At 41.9% G+C, this 23,440-nt stretch overlaps 2 protein-coding genes across 2 annotated transcripts in view; both read left to right on the top strand.

Annotated features, from left to right (window-relative positions):
- The first annotated feature begins 5,072 nt into the window (after positions 1 to 5,072).
- Positions 5,073 to 14,614, top strand: STRAP (serine/threonine kinase receptor associated protein). Its single transcript, XM_074871516.1, has 10 exons — positions 5,073 to 5,334; positions 6,458 to 6,593; positions 7,328 to 7,409; positions 7,672 to 7,744; positions 9,395 to 9,491; positions 10,921 to 11,058; positions 11,628 to 11,764; positions 12,571 to 12,720; positions 13,279 to 13,344; positions 13,682 to 14,614. Exons 1-10 carry the CDS (start codon positions 5,223 to 5,225, stop codon positions 13,741 to 13,743), a joined length of 1,053 nt encoding a protein of 350 aa, XP_074727617.1. The 5' UTR covers positions 5,073 to 5,222; the 3' UTR covers positions 13,744 to 14,614.
- A 952-nt stretch (positions 14,615 to 15,566) lies between these two features.
- DERA (deoxyribose-phosphate aldolase) overlaps positions 15,567 to 23,440 on the top strand; it is a 56,518-nt gene continuing 48,644 nt past the window's right edge. Inside the window, exon 1 of the mRNA XM_074871515.1 lies at positions 15,567 to 15,606. Within this exon, the coding sequence (XP_074727616.1) occupies positions 15,576 to 15,606 (31 nt within the window). The 5' untranslated portion in view covers positions 15,567 to 15,575. The remainder of the gene's footprint in view (positions 15,607 to 23,440) is intronic.

Genomic DNA, 23,440 nt, shown 5'->3' with positions numbered 1-23,440 from the left:
TCCTCTACAGCCTATTTCTCCCCTTGGCCTCTACTCACACACACAAACTATACATCCATGCACACTCAACATAAAAGTGTCTGTGATTCAGCACTCACATTCCCTAGATCTATGTTACAAGAAGTTGCATGAAACTAGAAAAAATATGGTGCTGTAAAAGGCTGATCTAGAAAGGACTCATTGACTTGAAGCACACTGTTCTATTATTTGTGAAATACCATTACATCTGCCTTTTATCTTACATCTTGTTACTCAGTGATAATTGGCTGCTCGAGGCTGGCACTCAGTTGTAATTATTCCCCTGGTGAAAACACAGCAACATGCTCTGCAATTGCTCTCACATATCTGCACGCAGCATCTGTAAAGCATCAGCCTTCAGCAAACAGCTATTCCTTTTTTTTTGCACCCCCACCCCCACCCCACCCCACCCCCCACCCCCAATTAGCTGTACAGATTAGTAGGGGACATTTCTCCAAAGAACTTAAGAGGTAGAGAGCATTAGTGTGCCTACAGATTACACTGAATGTTTCACAATACATTAAATAACTCATATTCAAGGTCTGCTAACAAAGGGGCTGCTCTGATGCTGTCTCTTGTGGTGCCTGGAGATTTCCATTTACCTATTTAGACAATTCATTTTAGAGAATTAAGACTCTAGCAACTTTTTGAGTGCTATGTCCACAAAGCTGCCAGGCACAAAATGAAATAACCATCAGTAAGTCACCTCACAGTAAAACCTCTCTGCTAGATCGTTAATGTACTAATATGTAAAGAGCTCCACTCAGTGGCAAGAGAATGTATTTCCAACTATGATATAACACGAGAAGAAAGGAGTCTTTGGAAATGTAAATATGTATACTAAACACCCTCTACTTAATTCAATCTCTGCATGATTTATTTTAATCAAAGCACTAGAATTATGACCTTTCACTAGGATAGCTTTATTCATCGTCAGCATCGTTTCTGAGAAAATTCAATCACTGGCTGTAAAAAGATGTTGTTTAATCAAGCACATACTCTGAATTATAAATGTTAAGTAAAAAAGAGTCTTGCCCAGATGCTTTATAACCTATGATTGGCATACTTGGTATTCCGTGCAGTAATGAGGTGAATTACTCTGTATGATTACACAGCCCTGATTACTTCCTGACAAGTTGTGGTTGACAAATATTTATTTAACACTACAAGACAGTTATTTGGACAATAAATAGACAAATATGAAACTCTGAATAAGAAGTTTTTAATGACATTTCTTTACAATATTATTGGAATCTGATACCTAATCCCCTTGGCTAAAATAATAAAACTCAGTATTAACCCAGTATTTTTATTTTAAGTTTGCTAGGCTTTCATCTGTAACCACTTTTTCCATCTTTCCTTCTTTTTCTTTTACCTTTTCTAAACTTTCTTGAAAACATGAGGCCTGTTTCACAGATCCTAGCTTCTCAAACAATCTCTGTATTAAAAGTAGTCTGAGGGCACAGAATTAGTGTATTTCTAAATCAAACATTCTTAAACTGTGGGGAATAAACATATTGAAATGGAGATGCTACTAGGAAGCTAAAAGGAGGGCAATGGTGGGGAAAATGCCAGAGGAGTTGCAGCAAGGGCCAAAGGCTGTCAGGCTCCAACAGAGGGAAAAAAACAACTCTGAACACAAGCAGCGGAAGCACATCTAATAGAAATGGCCACATCAGCATGTTGCTCCTCAACAAGAGCTCGCTGACAATGACGGATCAGCTTAGCATCTTCTTTTGTGCCTGCTCTCTGTGTATTTGGCCCCTTCCCTTCTCATCTTTGCTCTTGCTTCTGTTTGAAACACCTCCTCCTGAACACTTCTCATTCCACTTGCAGTGACTCCACAACAAAGTGCTTCTCTCTCCCCAGCTGCAAGTGTGCTTCATGATAGTGTTTCCCCTCCCCATGCTCTGTTTAAGAAATGCTGCATTAGAAATTTATAGTTGGAGTTGGGCTAGAGATGCTGAATGTACCCTGGAATGTAGAAAGAAAAAAGTCTGAGACCACTGCTAAACAAACTGGCTGACTGAATTAAGCATGATATATCCTGAGTTAGACCTAGGACAAACTCCAGAGACTTTCAATTACTATGTTCTGTCTTGGTATTAAAGATTCAAGAAAAAGTGTAGATAGCTTTATTTTCAGTATTATTTCAGTATGTCATAGTTCCCCAAACCAATGAAGGTCCCCCCTGCTTTGCAAAATTGCAATTTGAGAAGTCATATCCTTCTGTATCACTGTTAAATCTAGACTCTAAGGGTCTGATTCCTATACTTATCCAGCCATGTGGCTGTACTATTACTGTACGTAGGAATGGAAACACCTTCAGTGCAGATGGCAAAAATCAGTTTCTGGAAGCCACTGCCTGGTACAGAGTAGGGCATTGAAGAGGGTGAGAAATGAGGCCAGAGAGGCCATTTCTGGGGCCAGTGGGGAAGCGTCAGGCTCTAACTGGGAATCAATCAAGTACCTACTGCTGGAAGGAGATATTGGCACTGTGTGGGATGAGTGCTCATGTAATCATCTACATGCTTGTACTAAATCCATCTACCAGCAGATTTATAACTTTTATAAAACTGGGCAGTAGCTGATAACAATCAATACACAGGTTTCTACCTAGTATAATTATTTTCCTCAGGCTGAAACACAGCAGTTAGCATGATGCCTAAAGTCTGCCTAGGTCCCACAGTACGTATCAAAGACCCTTTTTAAGGATCTGGCTTCAGTGACACCCATCATGTTCCTTACTAGAATCTTCATGTTCCTGCAGCATATGAAAAACTTAATTCAAAATACTACTCTATAGTTTTGCTGGGTCCAGTGGGATTTTTAATATGTCTAGATTTTATAGGTTTCACATCTCCATGATTTTTCTCCTTTTCTGCTTTTCAGCTACTTACTTACTGGCAAATTGGAAATATTTTTGCCTTTTTCTGCCTGTTATAGATTTTGTGTCTTCCTAAGTAGATGTCATATTGTTGCTTTGTGCCGGTGGAAAATCACACTCTAATTTAACAGAAGACAAAAACAATCAAAACTATGAAATCATCAAAAATAAACTTCCCTAAACACAATCTTCCCTTTCTTTCCCTTCCTCAATACTGAATTTTAAGTAGGTAATTTAAATTTAATACCGAGTTTTTATCTTTACTGATCCTTAGGGGTTTTTTTTCCACTGAAAAAGTTGATAACATCAGTTACCAGAACAGTTTTTAAAAATGTAAACCCAAGCAGCATTTCTAACTAGGAGACACAATCCTAAATTTAGATTAGCTTTTGAAAACTGTAAATGTAAATGTAATAAATCTTTTGTTTAGTGCTGTTTTAAATATAAGCTTAGATAAGGGATCTCCATCTATCTTTCCCCCTAGTTTCTGCCTCATTCCTATAAATGTACTTTTTTGGTGTGCAACGGCTGTACTGAGAATCAAAACAGATATACAGTCAGGAATGAAGAAAAAAATGGCAAGGAATAGGACAAAGAGAGAACATACACAAGGTTTAGAAGACTAAGACTGATATACCATGACATTTTGGAAACACTGCTGTAATACAGAGTGTAATAAAATTGCATTTGACTTTTGCACTCTGAAGTTTTGGCGACTCTACTGAATAAAAATATTTTATGCATTAAGCTCTTAAAGTATTCCTAAGGATGGGATAAAATACAGAAAATTCCTCAGTCACAAATAGTTTTATCAAGAGAAACACACGTTTTGGAGATTCTGTTTAAATATGAATTTTAATGTTAATTTAAGAGCTTTCAGAGATCCATTTGAATTCCCCATGATTACAATCTGTAGTCTAGGAGTTGATAGACTCAGCTATAGGCCTGTGTCAAAGCACGGTGAGAGATTGGTATCACTATTAGGATAAAATCCAGAAAATCTCAAAAATGCTGAAAAGGTCTATGTGGTATTCTGTGGCTGTGCGTGGAAGAACTGGAAATGTCAGTTACAGCAGTAGTATGCATGAAAATGGGTCATGAAATTACACCATCATTAGGAGTTATTTTTGAGAACTCTGAAATGATAAAGAAATACCAGGTCAGAAACTGAAATACAGCACCCATCCTTCAAAAAGAATCTGTGGAAGACTCAAGTTGTCTTAAACTTCAATTATCTGTTAATGATTTCAATGGTTTTCCTAGTTGAAAAAGGAGGTGAAAATCAATCGTTCTGATTTCTTAGCCTGTTGAAAGAAGAGAAACACCACCTCCCTGTTGACACATCTTCAAGTATCATCTTTAGGATGCTTCTGAGGGCAAGTCTAGACACTACCACTGGCTTGGCTCCCTTGTCTTTTATGCAAACCCAGGTGGGTGCTACTATGTAGCCTGACATCCCTACATCCCCTCCAGTCTCCCCACCGCCTCCTGGATGGACTGGTTTATTGGCTCCTGCAGTGACCGTGAGGGGAACTAGTCCGACAGAAAAAACTATGCTTCCTTTTGGTAGGCTTAATTTGCTGCTGGTTTAGGAGCCCGAAGAGATCACAGGAACACCCCAGGGGCACAAAGAACTAACTGGGAAGGAGCTGGGCACGGGGGCCTGAGGAAGGCCATGCCAGCACGGGCATTCATGAAACCCCAACTACTGAAAAACAAGTACAAGGCTGGGGCCTGCTGGGAACTGCTGTAGAAGAGCTCCTAATCAAAATAAAGGAGCCTTGAGGAGCCTCGGACCCTGGCGCCAGTAAATTATTATTCCTTCAGAACTGGGACGAGGGAAGAGAGCCGGTTGTCCCATTCGCGGGGAGCGCCGCCGCGGCAGAGGCCGTTACGGCTGACGAGCAGTTCGGCACGGCCGGCGGGCGGGCCGGCGGGCGGGAGCGCTGCGGGCGCAGGGCGGGCCGGCTGCCCCGCCACAACCCGCCGGACGCAGCACGGGCACACCCAGCTCCGGGGGGACGAGGGGGGCACCGCCGCTGCCACCCCTCGATGACCGGCCCGGCTCCCGCGGCCCGAGGCCGCGCGGTACCGCCTGCCCTGCGCCTGCGCCCACCACCACTTCCGGCTGCGCGCCCCCGGCGGACGCAGCTTCCGTCACGTCATTTCCTCCCCCGCCACCGCGATCGCCGCTTCCTGCCCGGCCGGAGGGGACTCGTGTCCCTTCCCTGGCTCCGTGCCCGCCGCCCCGCCGCCGCCCCGCGCCCCTTTTCCCCCGCGCCCCTTTTCCCCCGCTGCCGGGGCCGCCGCCGCCGCCATGGCTATGAGGCAGACCCCGCTGACGTGCTCCGGGCACACGCGGCCCGTGGTGGATCTGGCCTTTAGCGGCGTCACCCCCTACGGCTATTTCCTCATCAGCGCCTGCAAGGGTGAGTGGGGGCCGGCCCCTTTGTTTCAGTCGGCCCGGCGGGGATGCCCTCGTCCCCGGGCTGTGTGTGTGGGGAGCGGGGCAGGGTGGGCCGCGCCTCCGCCCCGCCGCTCGTAGGCCGCGCGTCGCCTTCCTGAGGGGTGTATTGCTGGGGCGGGCGGGAAGGGCCGAGCGGCCGGTGCTCGCCGGGCCAGTTGTGCCGGGGTGCCCTGCTCGTCCAGTGAAACGCTGGTACTCGTAGGGTAATACCAGCTTAACGTGTTGCCGAGTGAAAAGGGGAGCTGACTTTTGTGGTGCTTAGTTACCGGGTTAGCCTGGGGGGTATGGAAGCCCGCATTCGCCCAGTTTGGATCCAGACTGTTGTGGGAGGGAAAACCTCCAAAAGATTTGTTTCGAAAACTGCCTAGTTCTATCGTCTGAGGACATAGGCTGTAGATTTTAAAGTGAGCTCCAGTTTAACCAGAGCATCTTCCTGGGTAAATTGATGAAATGATGATGTCTGCCTCCTTTCCCGTGAAAGCTCTTCTGATTACGTGAATAGCATTTCTCCATACGTGTATACGTTAATCTTATTCCTGTACTCATAAATTGGAAAGGACATTCCTTTCTGCCTTGGAGTGCTTCCAGTTCAGGTCTACATCTTCTTGTGTGAACAACTTGTTAATAGTCTCCCAGAAAAAATAATCCCAAGAAAGGCATTCTGTTTCATTTTTACAGCATTTCTGTATGTGTTTTAAACTTACCTGATTACAAAGACAAGACATTTCTGAGTACTGTTAGTCTGAAAATACTGTTCCAAAGTAAAAAAAAAAAAAAACCAAACAACTGTCCTGCCTGAAGAAAACTTGAGTAAAAATAAAACCTAAACAAAGTGCTCCTTTCTACCTCCCTTCTACCTTAACACAAACATAAAGAAAACTTTTGTCTCATTTGGAGTAGTATTTTAATGTCTACACAGTTTTAGATGCATGCAGCTAGTACAGCTGCATAGCTAAACTCTTTTACAAAGAATAGCTTCATAAAGTATGTGGTATTTCCACATGCTGGTGCAAGGGAATCTTTTTGTAAAACAGCTTCCTTTTTTTTTACCATGTTACCTGAATATTGGTTTTGTTTTTGTGAAGATGGTAAGCCTATGCTGCGTCAGGGCGACACAGGAGACTGGATTGGCACATTTCTGGGTCATAAAGGTGCTGTTTGGGGTGCCACTTTGAACACGGATGCCACTAAAGCAGCTACAGCAGCAGCAGATTTTACAGCGTAAGTGATTAACTGTCTTTGAAGTCTGCATTTTGATTGCAGTGTTCTTTCATGACATATAGTTGCAGTAAATTACTGATTAATTTGTTTTCCTTTAGTAATTGTTCACTTATTGATGGCTAGCCAAATTAAAACTTAGCTTCTTTTAGGTTCTTGAAAGCAGCTACAGTTAATTCTGTCATGATGAACTACTATGATTGCTTCTTGATATATATATACTTAATTACCATACCAGTTTGCTAGAATAACGTTTCTGTGTGGCTCTGATCTCTGGACTGCAGTTATAGCAGAGTTGAAAGAGTGATTTTAATTTTGCTTCTACCAGTTAGCCTCTTTCTATTACAAAAAAACTCTTTGTGAAAATTTTAGTGAATTATTTCTTTGTTTTTCGTTATTTGTTTTTGCTGTTTGAGGCATAATTAGTATTTGGCAAGTTGAATCCTGTTAGTAGAGGGCAATCTCTATTAATAAAGTTGCAGAGAACTGCCTTTGGCTTAAAACTAAAATGCTAATTAGCCTGCATTATCCTGAAGAAGAGGATAAAGGAAAATGGTGGGATAGTGCAGGAAAAGCTTTAGTAAAAACATATAAAGTATTCTCATTGGTTGGGTTATGACTTATAAGAATGTAGCATTTATGATAAAATGTTATGATGGTGTCACAAAAGATTGCTTACAAACTAATCTGACTGTCCTGGTTCTACTAAAATATAAATGTTTTCTCTTGCTGTCTAGCAAAGTGTGGGATGCTGTGTCAGGTGATGAACTAATCACATTGGCTCACAAACACATTGTCAAAAGTGTGGATTTTACACAGGTATGAAAAACCTTTATATCTTATTCACCAGAGAAATAAGCTCTTGAGTACGTTATGTTATTAGTTACTTTTCTACTTTTTATGCGTGTATCTTAACAAGCAAATACTCTAGCATACCACTTCTAATTTTTAAGATTGTAGTTTAAATGTAATAATTGTGTTAGAGGCTGTCTGAGAGAAAGAACTGTTATTTTAAGACTCTTAGATGAAGGCTGGTATTTTCATTCAAAATAGAGTTGACCCTTTATAACTTCTGTTTCAGGATAGCAATTATCTGTTAACAGGTGGACAAGATAAACTGTTGCGTATCTATGACTTGAGCAAGCCAGAAGCAGGTGAGTCTGCTCTTAGAACTGATTCTTGTTTTTTGGAGTTAAATAAGAGTTCTGAAATTAAGAGCTACTTTCTATTATGAATTATGAAAGACAAAGTTGAGGATTGTTTTACAAATGTAGTGTCTATAGCCTTGCTATAGTAAGATAATCTGTATGTTTTAAGTTTATGCTTTTACAAGTGAATTACAGTTTATTTATAATGGACTTAAAGGACAGCATGTTTCAGTTCAACGCATACTCATTAGAATTTTTTTTTTTGCCAGTTAAAAAAACTGGCTGGATGGCCGGGCCCAAAGAGTTGTGGTGAACGGAGTTAAATCCGGTTGGCGGCCGGTCACGAGTGGTGTCCCCCAGGGCTCGGTTTTGGGGCCACTCCTGTTTAACATCTTTATTGATGATCTGGACAGAGGGGATCGAGTGCACCCTCAGTAAGTTTGCAGATGACACCAAGTTGGGTGGGAGTGTTGATCTGCTCGAGGGTAGGGAGGCTCTGCAGAGAGATCTGGACAGGCTGGAGCGATTGGCTAAGGCCAACTGGAGGAGTGTCAATAAGGCCAAATGCCAGGTGCTGCACTTCAGCCACAACAACCCCCAGCAGTGCTACAGGCTTGGGGAGGAGTGGCTGGAGAGCTGCCAGTCAGAGAGGGACCTGGGGGTGTTGATTGACAGCCGGCTGAACATGAGCCAGCAGTGTGCCCAGGTGGCCAAGAAGGCCAATGGCATCCTGGCCTGTATCAGAAATAGCGTGGCCAGCAGGGACAGGGAAGTGATCTTACCCCTGTACTCGGCACTGGTGAGGCCACACCTCGATTCCTGTGTTCAGTTTTGGGCCCCTCACTACAGAAAGGACATTGAATTACTCGAGCGTGTCCAGAGAAGGGCAACGAAGCTGGTGCAGGGTCTGGAGCACATGTCGTACGAGGAGCGGCTGAGGGAACTGGGGTTGTTTAGTCTGGAGAAGAGGAGGCTGAGGGGAGACCTCATCACCCTCTACAACTACCTGAAAGGAGGTTGCAGAGAGCTGGGGATGAGTCTCTTTAACCAAGTAACAAGTGATAGGACAAGAGGGAATGGCCTCAAGCTGCGCCAGGGAAGGTTTAGACTGGATATTAGGAAGCATTTCTTTCCAGAATGGGTTGTTAGGTGTTGGAATGGGCTGCCCAGGGCAGTGGTGGAGTCCCCAACCCTGGAGGGGTTTAAGAGTCGGGTTGACATAGCAGTTAGGGATATGGTGTAGTTGAGAACAGTCAGGTTAATGGTTGGACTAGATGATCTTCCAAGGTCTTTTCCAACCTTGTGAGTCTGTGAAATAAGTCTAATTAATTAAAATTTAGTCATCTGAAAAAAAAAAAGACTCCATATATCTAAGTGTGTTCAAATTCATGTTGATACTGAACTACTGATGATTAATATGAAGTAGAGAACCTTGATGTTAAACTAATGAAGCTTTTTTAAATTTAGGCAATCACGTACCCAGTTTACATTTATTATGTTTCTGGAATAAGATCTACAAATAAAGTCATAAGTGCTTGAAGTAATTTTATAGTTTCTAGTAAATGGAAATCCATATAGCTTAAGAAAGCTCCCAGACTGCTGCATGACATTATTTCATTTTTTGATATGTATTAAAATATTTGGCGTTATTTTAAGAACCTGATGTTGTCAGCGGACATACTTCTGGCATTAAAAAGGCTTTATGGAGCAGTGATGACAAACAGATTCTTTCAGCTGATGATAAAACTGTCCGGTAAGAAAAAGTAACTTTCAGTTTTCTAAGAATCTCACTTTTATTTATTGTCATAATCTCTGTGAGCAGATAGTTAGGCTTTTTGGTAAAAGATATAAGTAACACAGGTTATTTGATCCTAGATTATTATAGCTGCATGCCTAATACATCTTTTCTGCTGTTAGAGATAAAACTGTTGTAATAATTCTTATTTACCCCATAAACATATCCTCCCTGATAAGAGTAGATTGTCTTTGAGATCTGCATAGTAGAATAAATTATGCCTTTCATAATCCTAGAGAAGATGAATTTATAGATGAGGTCTTGTGCATATGCATTGTGCTGAGGTATTGCTGCCTTGTCTCCAGCAATCCAGCCTTCAAAGACACACAAGGTGTGGACTAGCCACGCACTGGGATAAAAGACTGGGAAGAGTATCTGGAAACACTGCTGTGTTGATAGACCTAGCCTTCTTGCTCTGCCATGCTGATAAGTAGGCTTTAGTGGTTTTATGCCATGCTGATAAGTAGGCTTTAGTGTTTTTATAAGATGGCTCATCCAGTCACGGTTAAGTGTTTTACTTTATGCCCAATTGGTAGGAGTTGTGCTGAAACCTAGACAAACCTGGCTGATGGGGAGATGAATTGACAAAGACCCTTCCTCAAACTATGCTGAAACTAACTTCCTCAAACAGAAGACTGCTTCCTCAGCTTTCTGGCTGATATGACCAGTGTCACCTCCTGCCTAGCTGACTCACCACTCTTTCATTTATGGCACAAAGGACAGAGAAATAGAACAGTCTTTTCTGCTTTGTGGAAAGAAGGATGTGAGGGTGAAGTCACTGGTGCAGTTTCCCTGTAGTCTGCTTCCTAGCTCCAGTTCTTTTCAGTTTCCTGGTGTTCAAGATAGGCAGGAGCCTAGTCTTGTTTATTTTCTCTGAATTGTAGAAATATAAATACAGCAGTCAGCCAGTGAACAAAGACTCTTACTTATAACAGAACAATGACATTTCTTTTCTGTTTAGATAGCTCTTGTACCGCTAGATAGAAAACTATTATCGTAAATGAATTTCTGTATCTTTGTGAGGTAAAAAGGCAGAATAGAATCATCAAGCCTTGTTTCTTGAAAGCTCTATTGCTCAGGAGACTTAAACCAAGATTTTTAATCTCTAAGACAATCCTTGAATAGTTAAATGGTATGTGTTCCATTTAATGTGGTTGCATTAGGCTTCAAAAGCAGCAGTATTTTAAAGTAAGCATGTCTTAAAACTTTGCCTAGGTGAGAATGAACATAAGGATGCCACTGAACATCCAAAGTGCCTGTGGAGTCAAATCACATTCTTTGTTAGGTGGCTTTTTTGATCCAAATCTTGCCACGGATGGGAGCTGAAAAATTGTTTGATTTGCTGAAGTAATCTGAGAATCTTGTTTCCTTTTTGTTTCCTCTTAAGCCTCTGGGACCGGAGTACCATGACCGAAGTGAAGGCACTAAATGTTGCAATGTCAGTGAGCAGCATGGAGTATGTTCCAGAAGGACAGATACTTGTGATAACCTATGGGAAGACTATTGCTTTTCATAGTGCAGAAACGTGAGTCCAAAACACAGAATTTTCATAGGTTGAGTAATGGGCTTGGTTGTGGGTGAAAACTGACTGTACAAGCCCAAAATCACCAAGTTGTCAGAACTGGTATTAGTGGACATCTTTGCTTGCTTGCTATCTTGTCAGAGGCAGAATGTGAAGCAACTACCCTCTTCTAAAATAGTGAACCCTAACTGTCTGTAAGATGCTAGACTGTAAAGGTCCGGTGCCATTTTTGTATTTCACACTAAGTATAATTGTGGTTAAATAAGTTTCAGCTGGAGTTCAGTGCTTTTCAGAGAACTATTTATATATCTTTATGTTGTCTTAAGAAAGCAAGTTACATGCTTAAACATATTCCAGAAGGTAGTTCTGAAAGTGTGAACTTTTGTTTTGCTTATTCTGAACTCGTTTCTAACTTGATGAGTGTGATTTGCAAGTATTAAAACTTGTTTTAGAAACTGTGTGTGAGTGTATTCTATTTTTCTTAAAAGCAGTTGTGATTAGTAGAATCACAGTTTCTTTGCTCTTAGGATCTTATTTTTGATGAACTTTGTTAACAAACTTTTCTCCCTCAGCCTAGAACAGATTAAATCATTTGAAGCACCTGCTACAATCAATTCTGCATCACTTCACCCTGCAAAAGAATGTTTGGTTGCAGGTGGTGAAGATTTTAAACTCTATAAATATGACTATAATACAGGAGAAGAATTAGGTATGTTTGTCTTCTGTAATCAAAAATGAGTTCTGAAATGGGTATTAGATTAATGAAATAATGACTAATAAATGAAACTGTTGTACTCACTTAAGGCCTTAGCATAGCATGCTTTGCAAGAGGATGAAAAGGTGTATTATCAGTGAAGCATTTTTTCCTATCTCAGTATACCTAATGTTATTCTTCTAGAATTAATTAAAGCCTCCATTAAAGAGCTTTTTGCACCTATTTTAAAAAAACCCTTGTCATTCTGTATTGCTGCAATAGCAAGTTGTATGTTGTGTCATACTGCAGCATTCATTAGATATGTCTAATGAGTTGCAACTACTTGCATCTATGAAAAATGTGGGGTGTGTATGTTCTTGTTAATGTTGGCCAAATATATTTCAAAAAAAAGTGTATTTCTAAGTTTGTTTGATCCTGTCCTCATTTAAAATTGTACATGTGGAGTGAGTGGTTGAAGGAAGAGAGCATGTGTACTCTGTGCTACTGGCTTGCGTTGTAGTTTTGCCTAGAATAAATAAGCACCTGTTTTCTTGCAGTTAATAAAACATTAATATGTTACCTAAATTGAGATCACTGAGATAACAATCAAAAGAAGCTTTGTTTTGCATCAGAAGTTTAAATACTGAGAAAGTGTGTGTGTGTCTGTCAGTGTCTGTCATGTCCGTGTGTTGTTGTCATGTCCCGTCTGTCCCCGTCCCCCCCCGTATATTTTTTTTTTCCTATTCTGATCAGTTTTTACTTACTAATTTCAGTTGTTCATTGAAATTTGAAATTAATGGTTTTGATATGTTTTCTTACAGAATCTTACAAAGGACACTTTGGTCCAATTCACTGTGTGAGATTTAGCCCTGATGGAGAGTTATATGCAAGTGGCTCTGAGGATGGTACACTAAGGCTGTGGCAGACAACAGTAGGGAAAACCTATGGTCTTTGGAAGTGTGTAGTCCCTGGTAAGTGTGTGCTTGTTCCTGGTGAAACTTGGCTTCTCCATGTGCACTTTAAAACTAATATATATTATAAGTGGTAAATATAAGCTGAATTTCATACAGTAACTGGACTGTCTTCTGAGGGTCTCTATATCCACTCAAGTCTGTTAGATTTAAGGATTTACTTTTTGTAACTGTCATTTAAGTAATTAACTTCAAACCTGTAAGATTATTGAATATAGACATTTTGTGGATAGTTAAGCAGATAGTCTGATGTATTTTTGTGTTAAAGAGCAAGAAATATGAAATACCTCTTTTATAAATCATAAGGAGGTAATCTCTAGAAAGAAGTGTGGATGATGGTTTTTATGTTGTACTTCGGTGCTCTAAGCTTTGGGGGTGGGTGAGGAAGCAATGTCTAGAAGACTGTGAGTATTCATTAATGGAATTGCTTACCCAATTATTTATCCACAACACAAAATTAAGTGGAAATTTTTTTTGTGTGTGTGATTAAGCGGTGGGGGGGAGCTGAAAGTATTGACTGGTTTGGTTGTTTTTTTTTTTCTTCCCTCCTCTCTACAGAAGAGGAGAATGCAGAAGCAGCAAAAGCAAGGACCACCCTTCCAGGAACTGCAGAGGAGGAAATAGGTAATTCACTGAACTGCCAGGTTCAACTCAGCTGCGTGTTAAAAGATCAGTTGAGATGGTAGCATTCTTTAGTATAGAAGAAGTAGTTTTCCCCAAGTACCTTCTGGGATTTTTCACTCTTCTCAAAAGATCTCTGAATGCATTTTCCTGAAAATGACCATGTGGTGAGTGTCAGACTAGTGACTAGAGCTGTGCAGACTGAACAGATGGGGTAGAATAACTGGATCAGGTTAAATGGGAAAGCAAACTGAACTGATCTTTAAGCAATCCCTGCAGCATTTCTTTGGTTTATAGATCTATGGTGAAGTTAAATAATATCCTTTTTATTTAATTGCAGAAGATCTTCCCTCTGAAAACTCTGATTCGGTGTACAGCTCAACTCCTGAAGTTAAGGCCTGATTATTGCAACTGTTACGCAACATATGGACATATGAGACTAAATCAAGTGAACAGTGATAAACAGCAGCCTTCCAGAGCGTGTTCTCTACATAAGGCAAAGATGGGCAGTAATTGATGAGAATGTGGTGGAACTGGCTAGGTGTTGTCTGTAAGAGAACTGAGTATCCAAAAAAAGACAACGAGTAGTAGAGTTTTGCTATCTTTTTAGCATAACTGCCTACTGTCTTTTCAAAGAAGTGTGCAAGACAAGATCCAGTCTCTCCAATTTCAATTAGACTCATTGTAGTGTGTTTTCTTTATTATGGAGAAGAGATACAATGACTTTTACCCATTTCTTTTTCTTGAAAGTTGGAACATTTGGCTTTAGTTTAAAAGAAGGGATTATGTACTTAAAGTATTTGGTTCGGGTTTTGTTTCGTTGTATGCTGCTTCTGAACATTTAACTGTTTTCAGTTGTCTAAATAAAATGCCTCTCAAAACTTGTATGTTACAGTTGAGCCTTGAGTTCATGGAATGGAAAAGCAGCCAAGTTAATTACGTAATCCTTTCTAGCATCTTAGTTTTGTACTATATAGAAGGAAGAAGAAGAATGTTTTAGTCTTTGGTATAGAAGGTGGCAAGTTCTTTGATCTGTAAGCTTTGTGTCTTTTTATTCTTTTAAAGTTTGAATGTAAACATGAGTCCCTAAAATCTAAAACCAGTGAAAACTTCTAAATTAAACATGCTGCCTGAAATATTTGGTTGTACGTGAAAGTCTCAGAGGTTGGCTATGAATCTGTACAAAGCTTCGGTTTAGTCCTCCAGACTGGATAAAAATACTCTTTCAAGGTTAAAAATCATATTTTCTTCATTAAAGAAAATATTGCCGTTCTTCCACTTGTCATTTCCTTTAATGTTATGCTGAAAGGTTTACATAATGTTTTCTGTATGGAAAGGAGAAAAGTTATACAGAGGTATATTTATTCATACACCTTTTCTTTTTTTTTCTTCATACTTGCCCCTCCTGTTCTTTTGGATTTTTCCTAAGAGTACAGTAATGCTATCATCTTAGAAAACTGAAACTTAAAGTTTGAAAACTGGGGCATAGATTGTAAGATGGGCAATTCTGTCTGAACATAAGAAAATATTTCATGCCATGTTTCAAGAGTTTCATAGAGATGTCTGGAACAGCAGCTTAAGATTTCTGAGCAGTGACCCTTTGCTGCTTGGCATCATGATGTTGTGAGTTTTTGGTTTCTTTGCTAGCACTGAGCAAGTAGGGCTAAAGTTGCAAGATGCTTCATCTAAATGAGAATATTAACAATGTTTAATACTTTTTTCATGTGAGTTTGTGTCATTACAACTCTGGAAAAAAGTGAGGGCTGTGGAGGTGTTGGTGGCTTTGTTACGAGACTTTGATTTTGCAGGTGTTAATAGAAAGCTTTACAAGGTCAGTGAGTTTATAGAGCTCCCCGTGTATGTGTAACACTAGTTTCTACTTGGAGATTTAACTCGAAGAAAGTGGAAGTTGCCTGGACTTCTTATCATTAAGACAGCAAATTAGGTGTTACCACTAAGGGAACAGACCCTCTTAGAAATTCCGCCCCCAGAGTGGTCTCTCACCCTGTGGAGGTTGAGGGGTGGGGTAGGCCTTGGAGACCTCTGCAACCAAGGTTACCGACCGCTCCGGTGTGCTGGGCTCGGTGCTACCGCGGGCGGCGGGGGAAGGCCGTGCCCCGGGGCTGGGGCCGGGCCCGCGCGCCACCGCCTCCTGCCCGCGCGGGGCGGGACCGGCGAGGCCGAAGTCTGCCCGCCCCGCCCGCGGGGGCGGAGAGCCGCCGGCAGCGCGGGTCATGGCGGGCCGAAACGCGGGCACCGAGCTGGGTAAGGGACGGCGGCCTGCTGGGAGGGCCGGGGCACCCGCCCGCTGCGGCTCCTCCCCCGCCACGGGGGCCGTGGAGGCGGGAGCTGCGGAGCCGTGGCGTGCGGGGTTCCCGAGGCGGCAAACTGGGGAGCGCCGCTCGGGCAGGGCCGCCCGCCCTGGGAACGGGCGGAAACGTGCCGGGGAGTGCCCGGCTGCGGGGCGGCCTCCTGGGCGCGCCTCTCCCCGCCGCCTCGCCGCTGCGCGTGTGAGCCGGGCTGCTGCGAAACCTTCTTTTTCTGAGAAGCCAAAGGAGAAATAGACTTACGGCTCCTTTAGATCCTTTAACGTATACTCGTGAGGTATAACCGGGAGGCCTGGGGGAGGCTTGTTTTCCCTTCTGTGCTCCAGGTTAAACAGAAGTTGGGGCTTGCCGGTCACGTGTGGCCTGGGCTGGAGAGGCTCCGGGTTGTAGGAGGGCGGGTACTGCGGGACTCGGCAGTCTCAGGCCTGTCACAAAGCTGGGCCCGGTCCCCTCTTGTGCACCTTTCTGGTTCTCACTGAATAAACCTCTCCCCCCTTTCTCCCCAAGAGGTTCAAAACAGTTTCTATTAGTTGGATTCTGACTTACAAACTCGGGACTTTACTTATCTTTCTCCTTATTGCTTGCTCTCTGAAGACCAGTGAGGATTTTGCAGGTGGTCTCCAGGCCCAGAAGGTGGCTGTGCCTCAAGGGAAGGCAGAGAGCAGCCAAGAAAGGGTTTCTCTGACATTGCCTGGCTGCCCACCTGCAGCAGGTGGGGAAGGAGAAAGGTCTACTACAGCTTACTGACTTCACCCATCTAAACCCAGCTGCAGTGGTGGAATGAATTAAGGTGGTCAGCCTTCCTACATTCTGCTTTTAAGGTATGATAATTTGCTCAATATGAGTAGGTGGACAGTTACGTGGAGGAGACACAGGGGTGGCATCATGGAAGATGGGAAGCAAAGAACAGCTGGTGTGGAACAGGGAGATCTCAAAGTTAGCACGAGCAGAGTTCTGGAGGCCATGTTGCATGGTGTCAGTGGCTATGCTCCTGTCTCTAGCACAAGCAGGGGCATTTTTACAGAGCTAATATGCAGGTTAAATGATTAGCCTGTGGACAACTGAGAGTTGACTGTTTTCATTCACCAAAATTGTTGATATAACTCCTAAAAGTGAGCTGTCAAATTGCTCTCTGATACACTTATTTGTGGGCTGCTTGCAGGGACAACTGAGTTTCAACTGTAGCCGTCTGAACAGCATTGTTTTGCTGACACAAACATAATAATGTAGTGGCAAAACTTCAGTGGCTGTTAGGAAAAAAGCTAGCACGGAAGTTTGCAAATGCACTCCAGTTACTTTAAACTAGGTGTGTGTTGTGCTTTTTCTTACTGTAATTTTATTCTTACAATTTATTGTTGATATGCGTGGGGAGTCCAGAAACTTGAATGTGAAATCAGTTCAGTTCTTATCAAACAGTCAACCTCTGCCGGATAGGCATACATGTAAGGAAGGCCGTGCTGCCAAGTGGGAAATTATTGGAAGAGACAGGTGACCTGATTAACATTTGGCCAGATCTTGATGTACAGCTGTAGTCAAGGGAAAAGTATTCAATGTGCAGCTGACCAGCACAACATAATCATTGGTTTTCTGCACCCACTAAAACAAGTATTCCAAATATTTCCAAATATTTACTATAACTCTTTCTTCTCCTGTAAGTAGCCCTCCCCTGCCCAAGAGGCAGGGTCAACTAATGCTCAAGATTATTAATGGCGAGCACACAGGGATGAATGTCTTCAGGGCTGCACCATGTGGCCTCTTCCAGCTGTAGCTGATTTACCTGGAAAGGCCACTGCCCTCAGCTTATCCACAGGTACTTGCCATCCCTTCACAGTGATCTTTGTTTAAATTAGTTGCACTCAAAATGCTTTGGGTTAGATGTGCAGGGCAGGCATAGTAGGTGAATGGTGTGGCCATAACTGCGTTTGTATTAAGTGGCAGCATACCTGCTGTGGCTGTTTCTAACTGCTGGCTGCTTTAAAGGGAGAGCTGACTTTCCCTGCCATTTGCTCTCTCATTAAATACACATCTGACATACGTTAAAGACTATATTTAAGTAAGTTGCTGTATCGTAGTGCTGTATCTTAGCTGGTAGCAGTACTCCAGGACATGTTAAACTCTTGCCTTTATCTTTCATGATCTCCAGCAATACACACATCTTCTGTGGCATAGGCACTTTGACTTCTGAAGGTTTTGACAGCTTGTGCCAGCAGCTTTAACCGTAATTCAAGTTATTTGCCCTGTATTTCACAGAGCATTCTGTAGGATTATAGTTTTCTAACAGGGCCGCCTAGTGGTAAAGTATCTTTTACTTAAAAGTGTATTATTTGAGTCCTTTTCTCTGTGTCTGCTATTTATGTGCTTGCTACCTGATGTCATTATTTAAGCAAATTTCTGATGCTGCCATTAGAGAGCATCTATCTGTTTATCAATGACAAGCCAAACTCTTACCAAATCATGGTGTATAATGTTTTCCCATGTGATTTTTTTTTTTTTTTGTACAATAAATACATTTTTGTAAAAGCCCTTAATTAAACTTTTTTGTCTGACTGTCTGTCTTCTTATCACTGTTCCTTAGTAGAAGAACAAGGTGTTTACCTGGAATAAAGAACAGGTACATGTAACACAAATAAAAAGACACTGATTTACATGAACTAGTCAGAGGGTCACTAGTCTAATACAGTGATACATTTGCCATCTGACAGTTGTGTAAAGAAGGAGGTTAAAGAATTTTACAAGTTTGTCATTCCACAGGGACTGTTTGCGGAGCCATTCTTGGGTACTTGGGTTCACCATGATGCCTGCAGGGGCTGAAAGGAGTCTGCCTCTCCTGCTCTGCTCCTGAGGACAATGGAGTATAATGGACCAGATGCTTTATATTTTGTTATGTTTCAGAAAAGCATCAGATGCAACTTTTTAATGTGACTTCACAACAAAATAGTGAAACACATCAATGAGCATCTGCTTTGTAGTGTAAGCTAGTAGCATACTCCTTTGGTTTAACTGAGGGGATGCAGATATCTGCTACAGGGGTTTTGTGTTCCCTGCAGATGGAATTTTGATGCAACAGCTTCAGAAGTTGTGGAGAAAGACAGACATTCAGTAACCTTTGGTAGAGGCAGAAAATGGCACGTAGGATGTTTAAAACCAATCAGATAACACAGCTTGTTTGTGTGGAGCATGAACTTGTGCCTAGACACAAGTCTTTCTTCAGGCCACTCAGTAGAGAGATTGGAGGGGGGAATGGCCTGAATTATAACACAAGGTCACATGGCAAAACAACAGCGCAGTTGATTGCCAGTCATATAGTTTTATCATTTATTGTATTGGTAAAAGAGTCAATCATGCCTGGCCAACCTAATTGCCTTCGTAGTAAAATGACTGGATATATTGACAAGGGGAGAGCAGTGGATGTAATTTACTTCAACTTTAGCAAGGCTTTTGACAGTCTTTTGGAATATTTTGTGTCCAAGTTGGGACATTTGGATGGGTGGATGCCAAAATAGTTAAAAACCTGATTGGATGGTTGGGCTGAGAAGGTGATGGTCAATAGGTCATACTCTACTTTGAGACTGGTACTGAGTAGGATAATGCAGGGGTCTAGCATGGGACCCATCCCATTTAACATTTTTTTCAGTGACCTTGCAAGAGGTGATGGACTGCTTGCTCATAGAGTTTGCAAATGAGATTAAATTAGCCAGATCATTCAGAGGGACCCAAACTGACCAGGGACATGGGTCAACAGGAGCCCAGTGACACTGAGCAGGGCTGAAGGCGGAGCCCTGCCCTAGGGAGGACGGCCCCCGCAGCCACACAGGCTGGGGGCTGCCTGCCTGGAGAGCAGCTCTGCCCAAAGGCCCCGGGGGCTGGTGGACATCAAGCTGGGCACGAGCCAGCAGCAGAGGTGGCCAGTGGCCTCCCAGACCATGCCAACAGGGACACAGACAGGAGCTTGTGGGCAAGGAGGGATCATCCACTCTGCTCAGCACTTGCTAGGCCATATCTGGAAGATTGTGACCAGTTTTGTTGCCTCCCAACAGAAGAAAGAGATTGATAAACTGTCACAAGTTCAGCAGAGGGCCACCAAGACGGTCAGGGGCTGGAGCACCTGCCCTGGGAGGGAGGACAGGCTGTGGGAGCTGGGCTGGGGAAGCGATGGCTTCAGAGGTCATAACAGCAGCCTGCTTATCCCTATGGGGAGTGTACCAAGAAAGAAGAGCCAGGCTTTTCATAACATTGCGTGATGTGATGAAGTGAGACAGCAGGCTTGTCTTGAGACAGAGAAGTTCATACTGGATATAAGGAAAAGCTTCTTCATGCAGGACAGTCAGATTGTGTGGCAGGTTGCCCAGAGAGGCTGTGCAGACTCCATCCTTGGGGCCTCTCAAAACCCAACTGAATAAAGCCCTCAGCAGCCTGGTCTGAACTCAGAACTGACCCCGCTTTGCACAGGAGGTTGGACAGATGACCTTCAGAGATCTTCGAATCCAAATTCTTCTATGATTATATGTTTTTTTACCTCTCTGTGTGTGTGTGTATATATATATACATATGTATTCTGAGTAATGAATAATTAGTTACAGTTGTTTTGCAAAGTATGTTCTTGGATTCTAAAAAAAAAATATCCGTGTTGCTCAGCCCTTCTAGTTGAAGGGCCAGAAATACATTCATTATATTTCAATTGATATTTTTAATTATAGTTGGTATTTCTGAGCCATTTACATGTGAGAGCTAGCCTGTTGGTAAGTGGCATTTAGATAATGAAGTCTTGCATCTCTTTTCAAGATAGCGTAATTTTGTTCTAATATATTAATAGCTGGTTTTAGCCTGTACTGTGGCTCTGTTTTTAAAGTGTTCCTTTCTAACACCTTTTGAATCTGCTGGACAATTTTAATCAAATTTGGAGGACAGATAGATGTCTCAGAAATAAGTAAGTCACTGGGTGGAGTGACTGAATTAATCCCTCTGTTGAGGGAAAGGCAGACACAGCTCATCAATTACAAGACTTCTGATTACATCTTTTTTTGTGGGCTTTATGCAATTAACAATGTCCTGTTTTACTCCATAGCTGTAAGGACCATAACAGGACAGCTGGGTTATTGGGGTGAGGAGAGGTCTCTGGAGCCAGGGGAGAAGAGAGGAACAGCAGAGGACTTGGACCTTCAGGAAATCAAGCTCCCATTGTTCTGCTGCTTGCTTTCTGAGGAAAAGCTTGTCAGCGGTTTTCAAAGTGCTTTGGAGGATACCGTGATCCATGAACAATGTGTGATTTCACTAATGTCACGAGATAGTAGAGCTGATTTCTAGTTCAGGACTCGTGCCTTGGTGTCATGGTTTGAGTGTCTGAATGCTGATGACTTGGAGATGGAACTTGTCTCATATAAGGAGGAGCCATCTGAAAATAAAATAGGTTCATAGCAAGAATCACTGTGAAAAAATAACTACAGCTTCTGTCTTGGAGAAACTGAATAATCAAACCTCTAAACAGCTTACGTGGTAGATAGCTGTAACGAGACCTGATCCTGAAGCCTTTTCTCTCTTTTCAGTGGCTTTGCTTGGCTGTGTATGGCCAGCTGGGGTCAGCCTGTGTCCAGCTGAACACCTGATTTCTCCACTAAAGGTTCAGGACGCAGTTTCACTGCTTCTCCAGAAATAACAGCTTTCATCACTTCCCTTACCCATTTTATCATGTGTTCATGGTAAGAGCAGGAGCACACATGCTGTTTCTGGCACAGAGCAGGAAATAACCAGTTAAGGGGACAGCTTCTTTTGGGGACAGTGCTGCCTTAAAATGCTTGTGAAACTACAGCCTCAGGCATTCTTGAGCTTTCTGTTTCACCATCTGAAGGGATGCCATCTACACTTTTTTTTTTTTAAAGCTTCTGGAAAGCCTAGTCTGTTTTATGAGGGATGTGTTAGGTATCTTAGATATTTATGTAATTATACTAATGAAGCGGTTTTATTTATTGTTATATGAGGAAATGCTTGGTATTTTTGGATTCATGGTCTTCAGAGAGGAGCTGAATTTCCTGTTAAGGTTTTGAATAGGATTTTTTCAGATGTCTTCAGAGAAAAAAGTAAACTTGAAGAGTGATTACAGAATATTGGCTAATTAGCTGTAGTGTAACTGCTTTAATTACTTTTATCCCTGAAGCCACATGACTGTGCAGATGACTAGCAGATGACTTATTTAAAAAAAAAAAAAAAAAGACGTGTTCACACTGCAAGGTTAATGAGCCTAATTAAATATAGTTTTCCTTAGCCAGATACTAAATCATAAAGCTTGGGGGAGGGGGAGAATCCGAAAGCAGTCAGTTCTATTTCAAATAATGGTTTTATTCTGATTTTTAATGAAAAAAAAAAGCTGGAATTGTGAGTGATTTTTCTGAATAGAGACATTTACATTTAAAGATTTGGTGAGACCTCACATGGCAAACTTTGAAAGTCTATTTAGAGACAATTACGCTGAGACATATTTGTTTTCACTTGCCCACTGCTTTAATTAATGGAGAAGTGGGCTTGAATAAAAGGTCTGTGTTAGATAGAAGTCTCCATCTGCTGCTGCGTATTACCAGAACCTTTGTCCTTCCTCGCTGTGTGTTTTTTTATTACACCATTTTATTTCCTTTAGTAAGCTGCATAATGTTTCACATTAAGTTGTACAGACAGGATGGAGTTCTGAATTTTTTAAAAAATATTTTAATTTTTTTTAAAGTTTTCTGCCTGTGCTGTGCACAATGGATTGATAGTCCACATTCAAAAAAATACTTGGAGTTCCAAATTCTATGGTCATTCAAGGAAACTTGCATCTCAGGCACAAAAATTAGATATTACCCGTTACCAAATTGCCATGTGTCAGCTACCTCCATGACTAGTCTTGAGTTATTTAAAACAGAAGGTAAAATGTGTTACACAGTGAAAAGGACTTAAGCCAGTGAATTTCAGCATATTTTCAAAGAACATGCAATCAGCTATTGCTGATCAGCTGATATATGGTAACTTTCACAGGTGACTTTGCGCAAAGCAAAAGTAGTAGCTTATTTCACTTCCACTGTTCTTCCTCATCTTTCCCTGTGGACTTTGTCAAATATTGCCTATAGTGGCCCCATGGGAACTGATTTATGATCATGTTGGAGCCTCAACCTTTTAGCAACTGCAGCGGATGTAGAGGTCTCACTAGTTTGTATTTCAACTGTCTGTGTTTCTATGGTTTGCATTTATTCATATTCAAAAACAAGGAAAGTTGTAGCCATCGGTTTTGTTGCAATACCTTTTCTCACCTTCTTTCTATGTGTTAGCTGAGCTTCTTGCTGTTGGGGCAGAGCAGATAAGCCTGTGGCTTTGAAAGTGGAGGGAAGTGATGAGGGTTTGTTGTTCAGTTTGCAACTTTGCAAGCTCCTCCTTTTCTTTGTTGCCATACAGTGAGACTGATGCTAAATTCTTAAAGAAATGCTTAAATTCCTTAGGATTCCTTTGAAATGCCTTCTTTTGATTTACTTTTTCTGATTTTGGCCAACATTTTGACCTTGTAGGTACTGCTCATTAAATTACTTGTATGGTATAATAGGAAAGTGGTAGCAAGGTGGCTTACTATGCTCAGAACAAGATCTCGTTTAGCTGTGTTTCATGCCTTTGTCCTGCATTTCCACTGAGTCATCTTTACCCTAAATTGGTTTCTCCAGAGCTTTTTGTAAGTCTAATTGCGAAAACAACTTGTATTTACACATACTTTAGCCACTATACTAGTTCTGCACTTTCTTTGGCTATTAAAACTC

The sequence above is a fragment of the Strix uralensis genome, chromosome 5 (genome assembly GCF_047716275.1).
Source record: "Strix uralensis isolate ZFMK-TIS-50842 chromosome 5, bStrUra1, whole genome shotgun sequence".
Lineage (NCBI taxonomy): Eukaryota > Metazoa > Chordata > Aves > Strigiformes > Strigidae > Strix > Strix uralensis.
Note: the sequence above shows the minus strand (reverse complement) of the source record. Positions and strands in the feature narration are given on the sequence as shown.

What these genes read in the sequence shown, in the direction of transcription:
- STRAP (XM_074871516.1), top strand. Translation starts at nt 5,223, where the DNA reads ATGGCTATGAGGCAGACCCCGCTGACGTGCTCCGGGCACACGCGGCCC. An exon ending in CCTCATCAGCGCCTGCAAGG is followed by an intron (nt 5,335 to 6,457) that starts GTGAGTGGGGGC and finishes GTTTTTGTGAAG; the next exon opens with ATGGTAAGCCTATGCTGCGT. An exon ending in AAAGTGTGGATTTTACACAG is followed by an intron (nt 7,410 to 7,671) that starts GTATGAAAAACC and finishes CTTCTGTTTCAG; the next exon opens with GATAGCAATTATCTGTTAAC.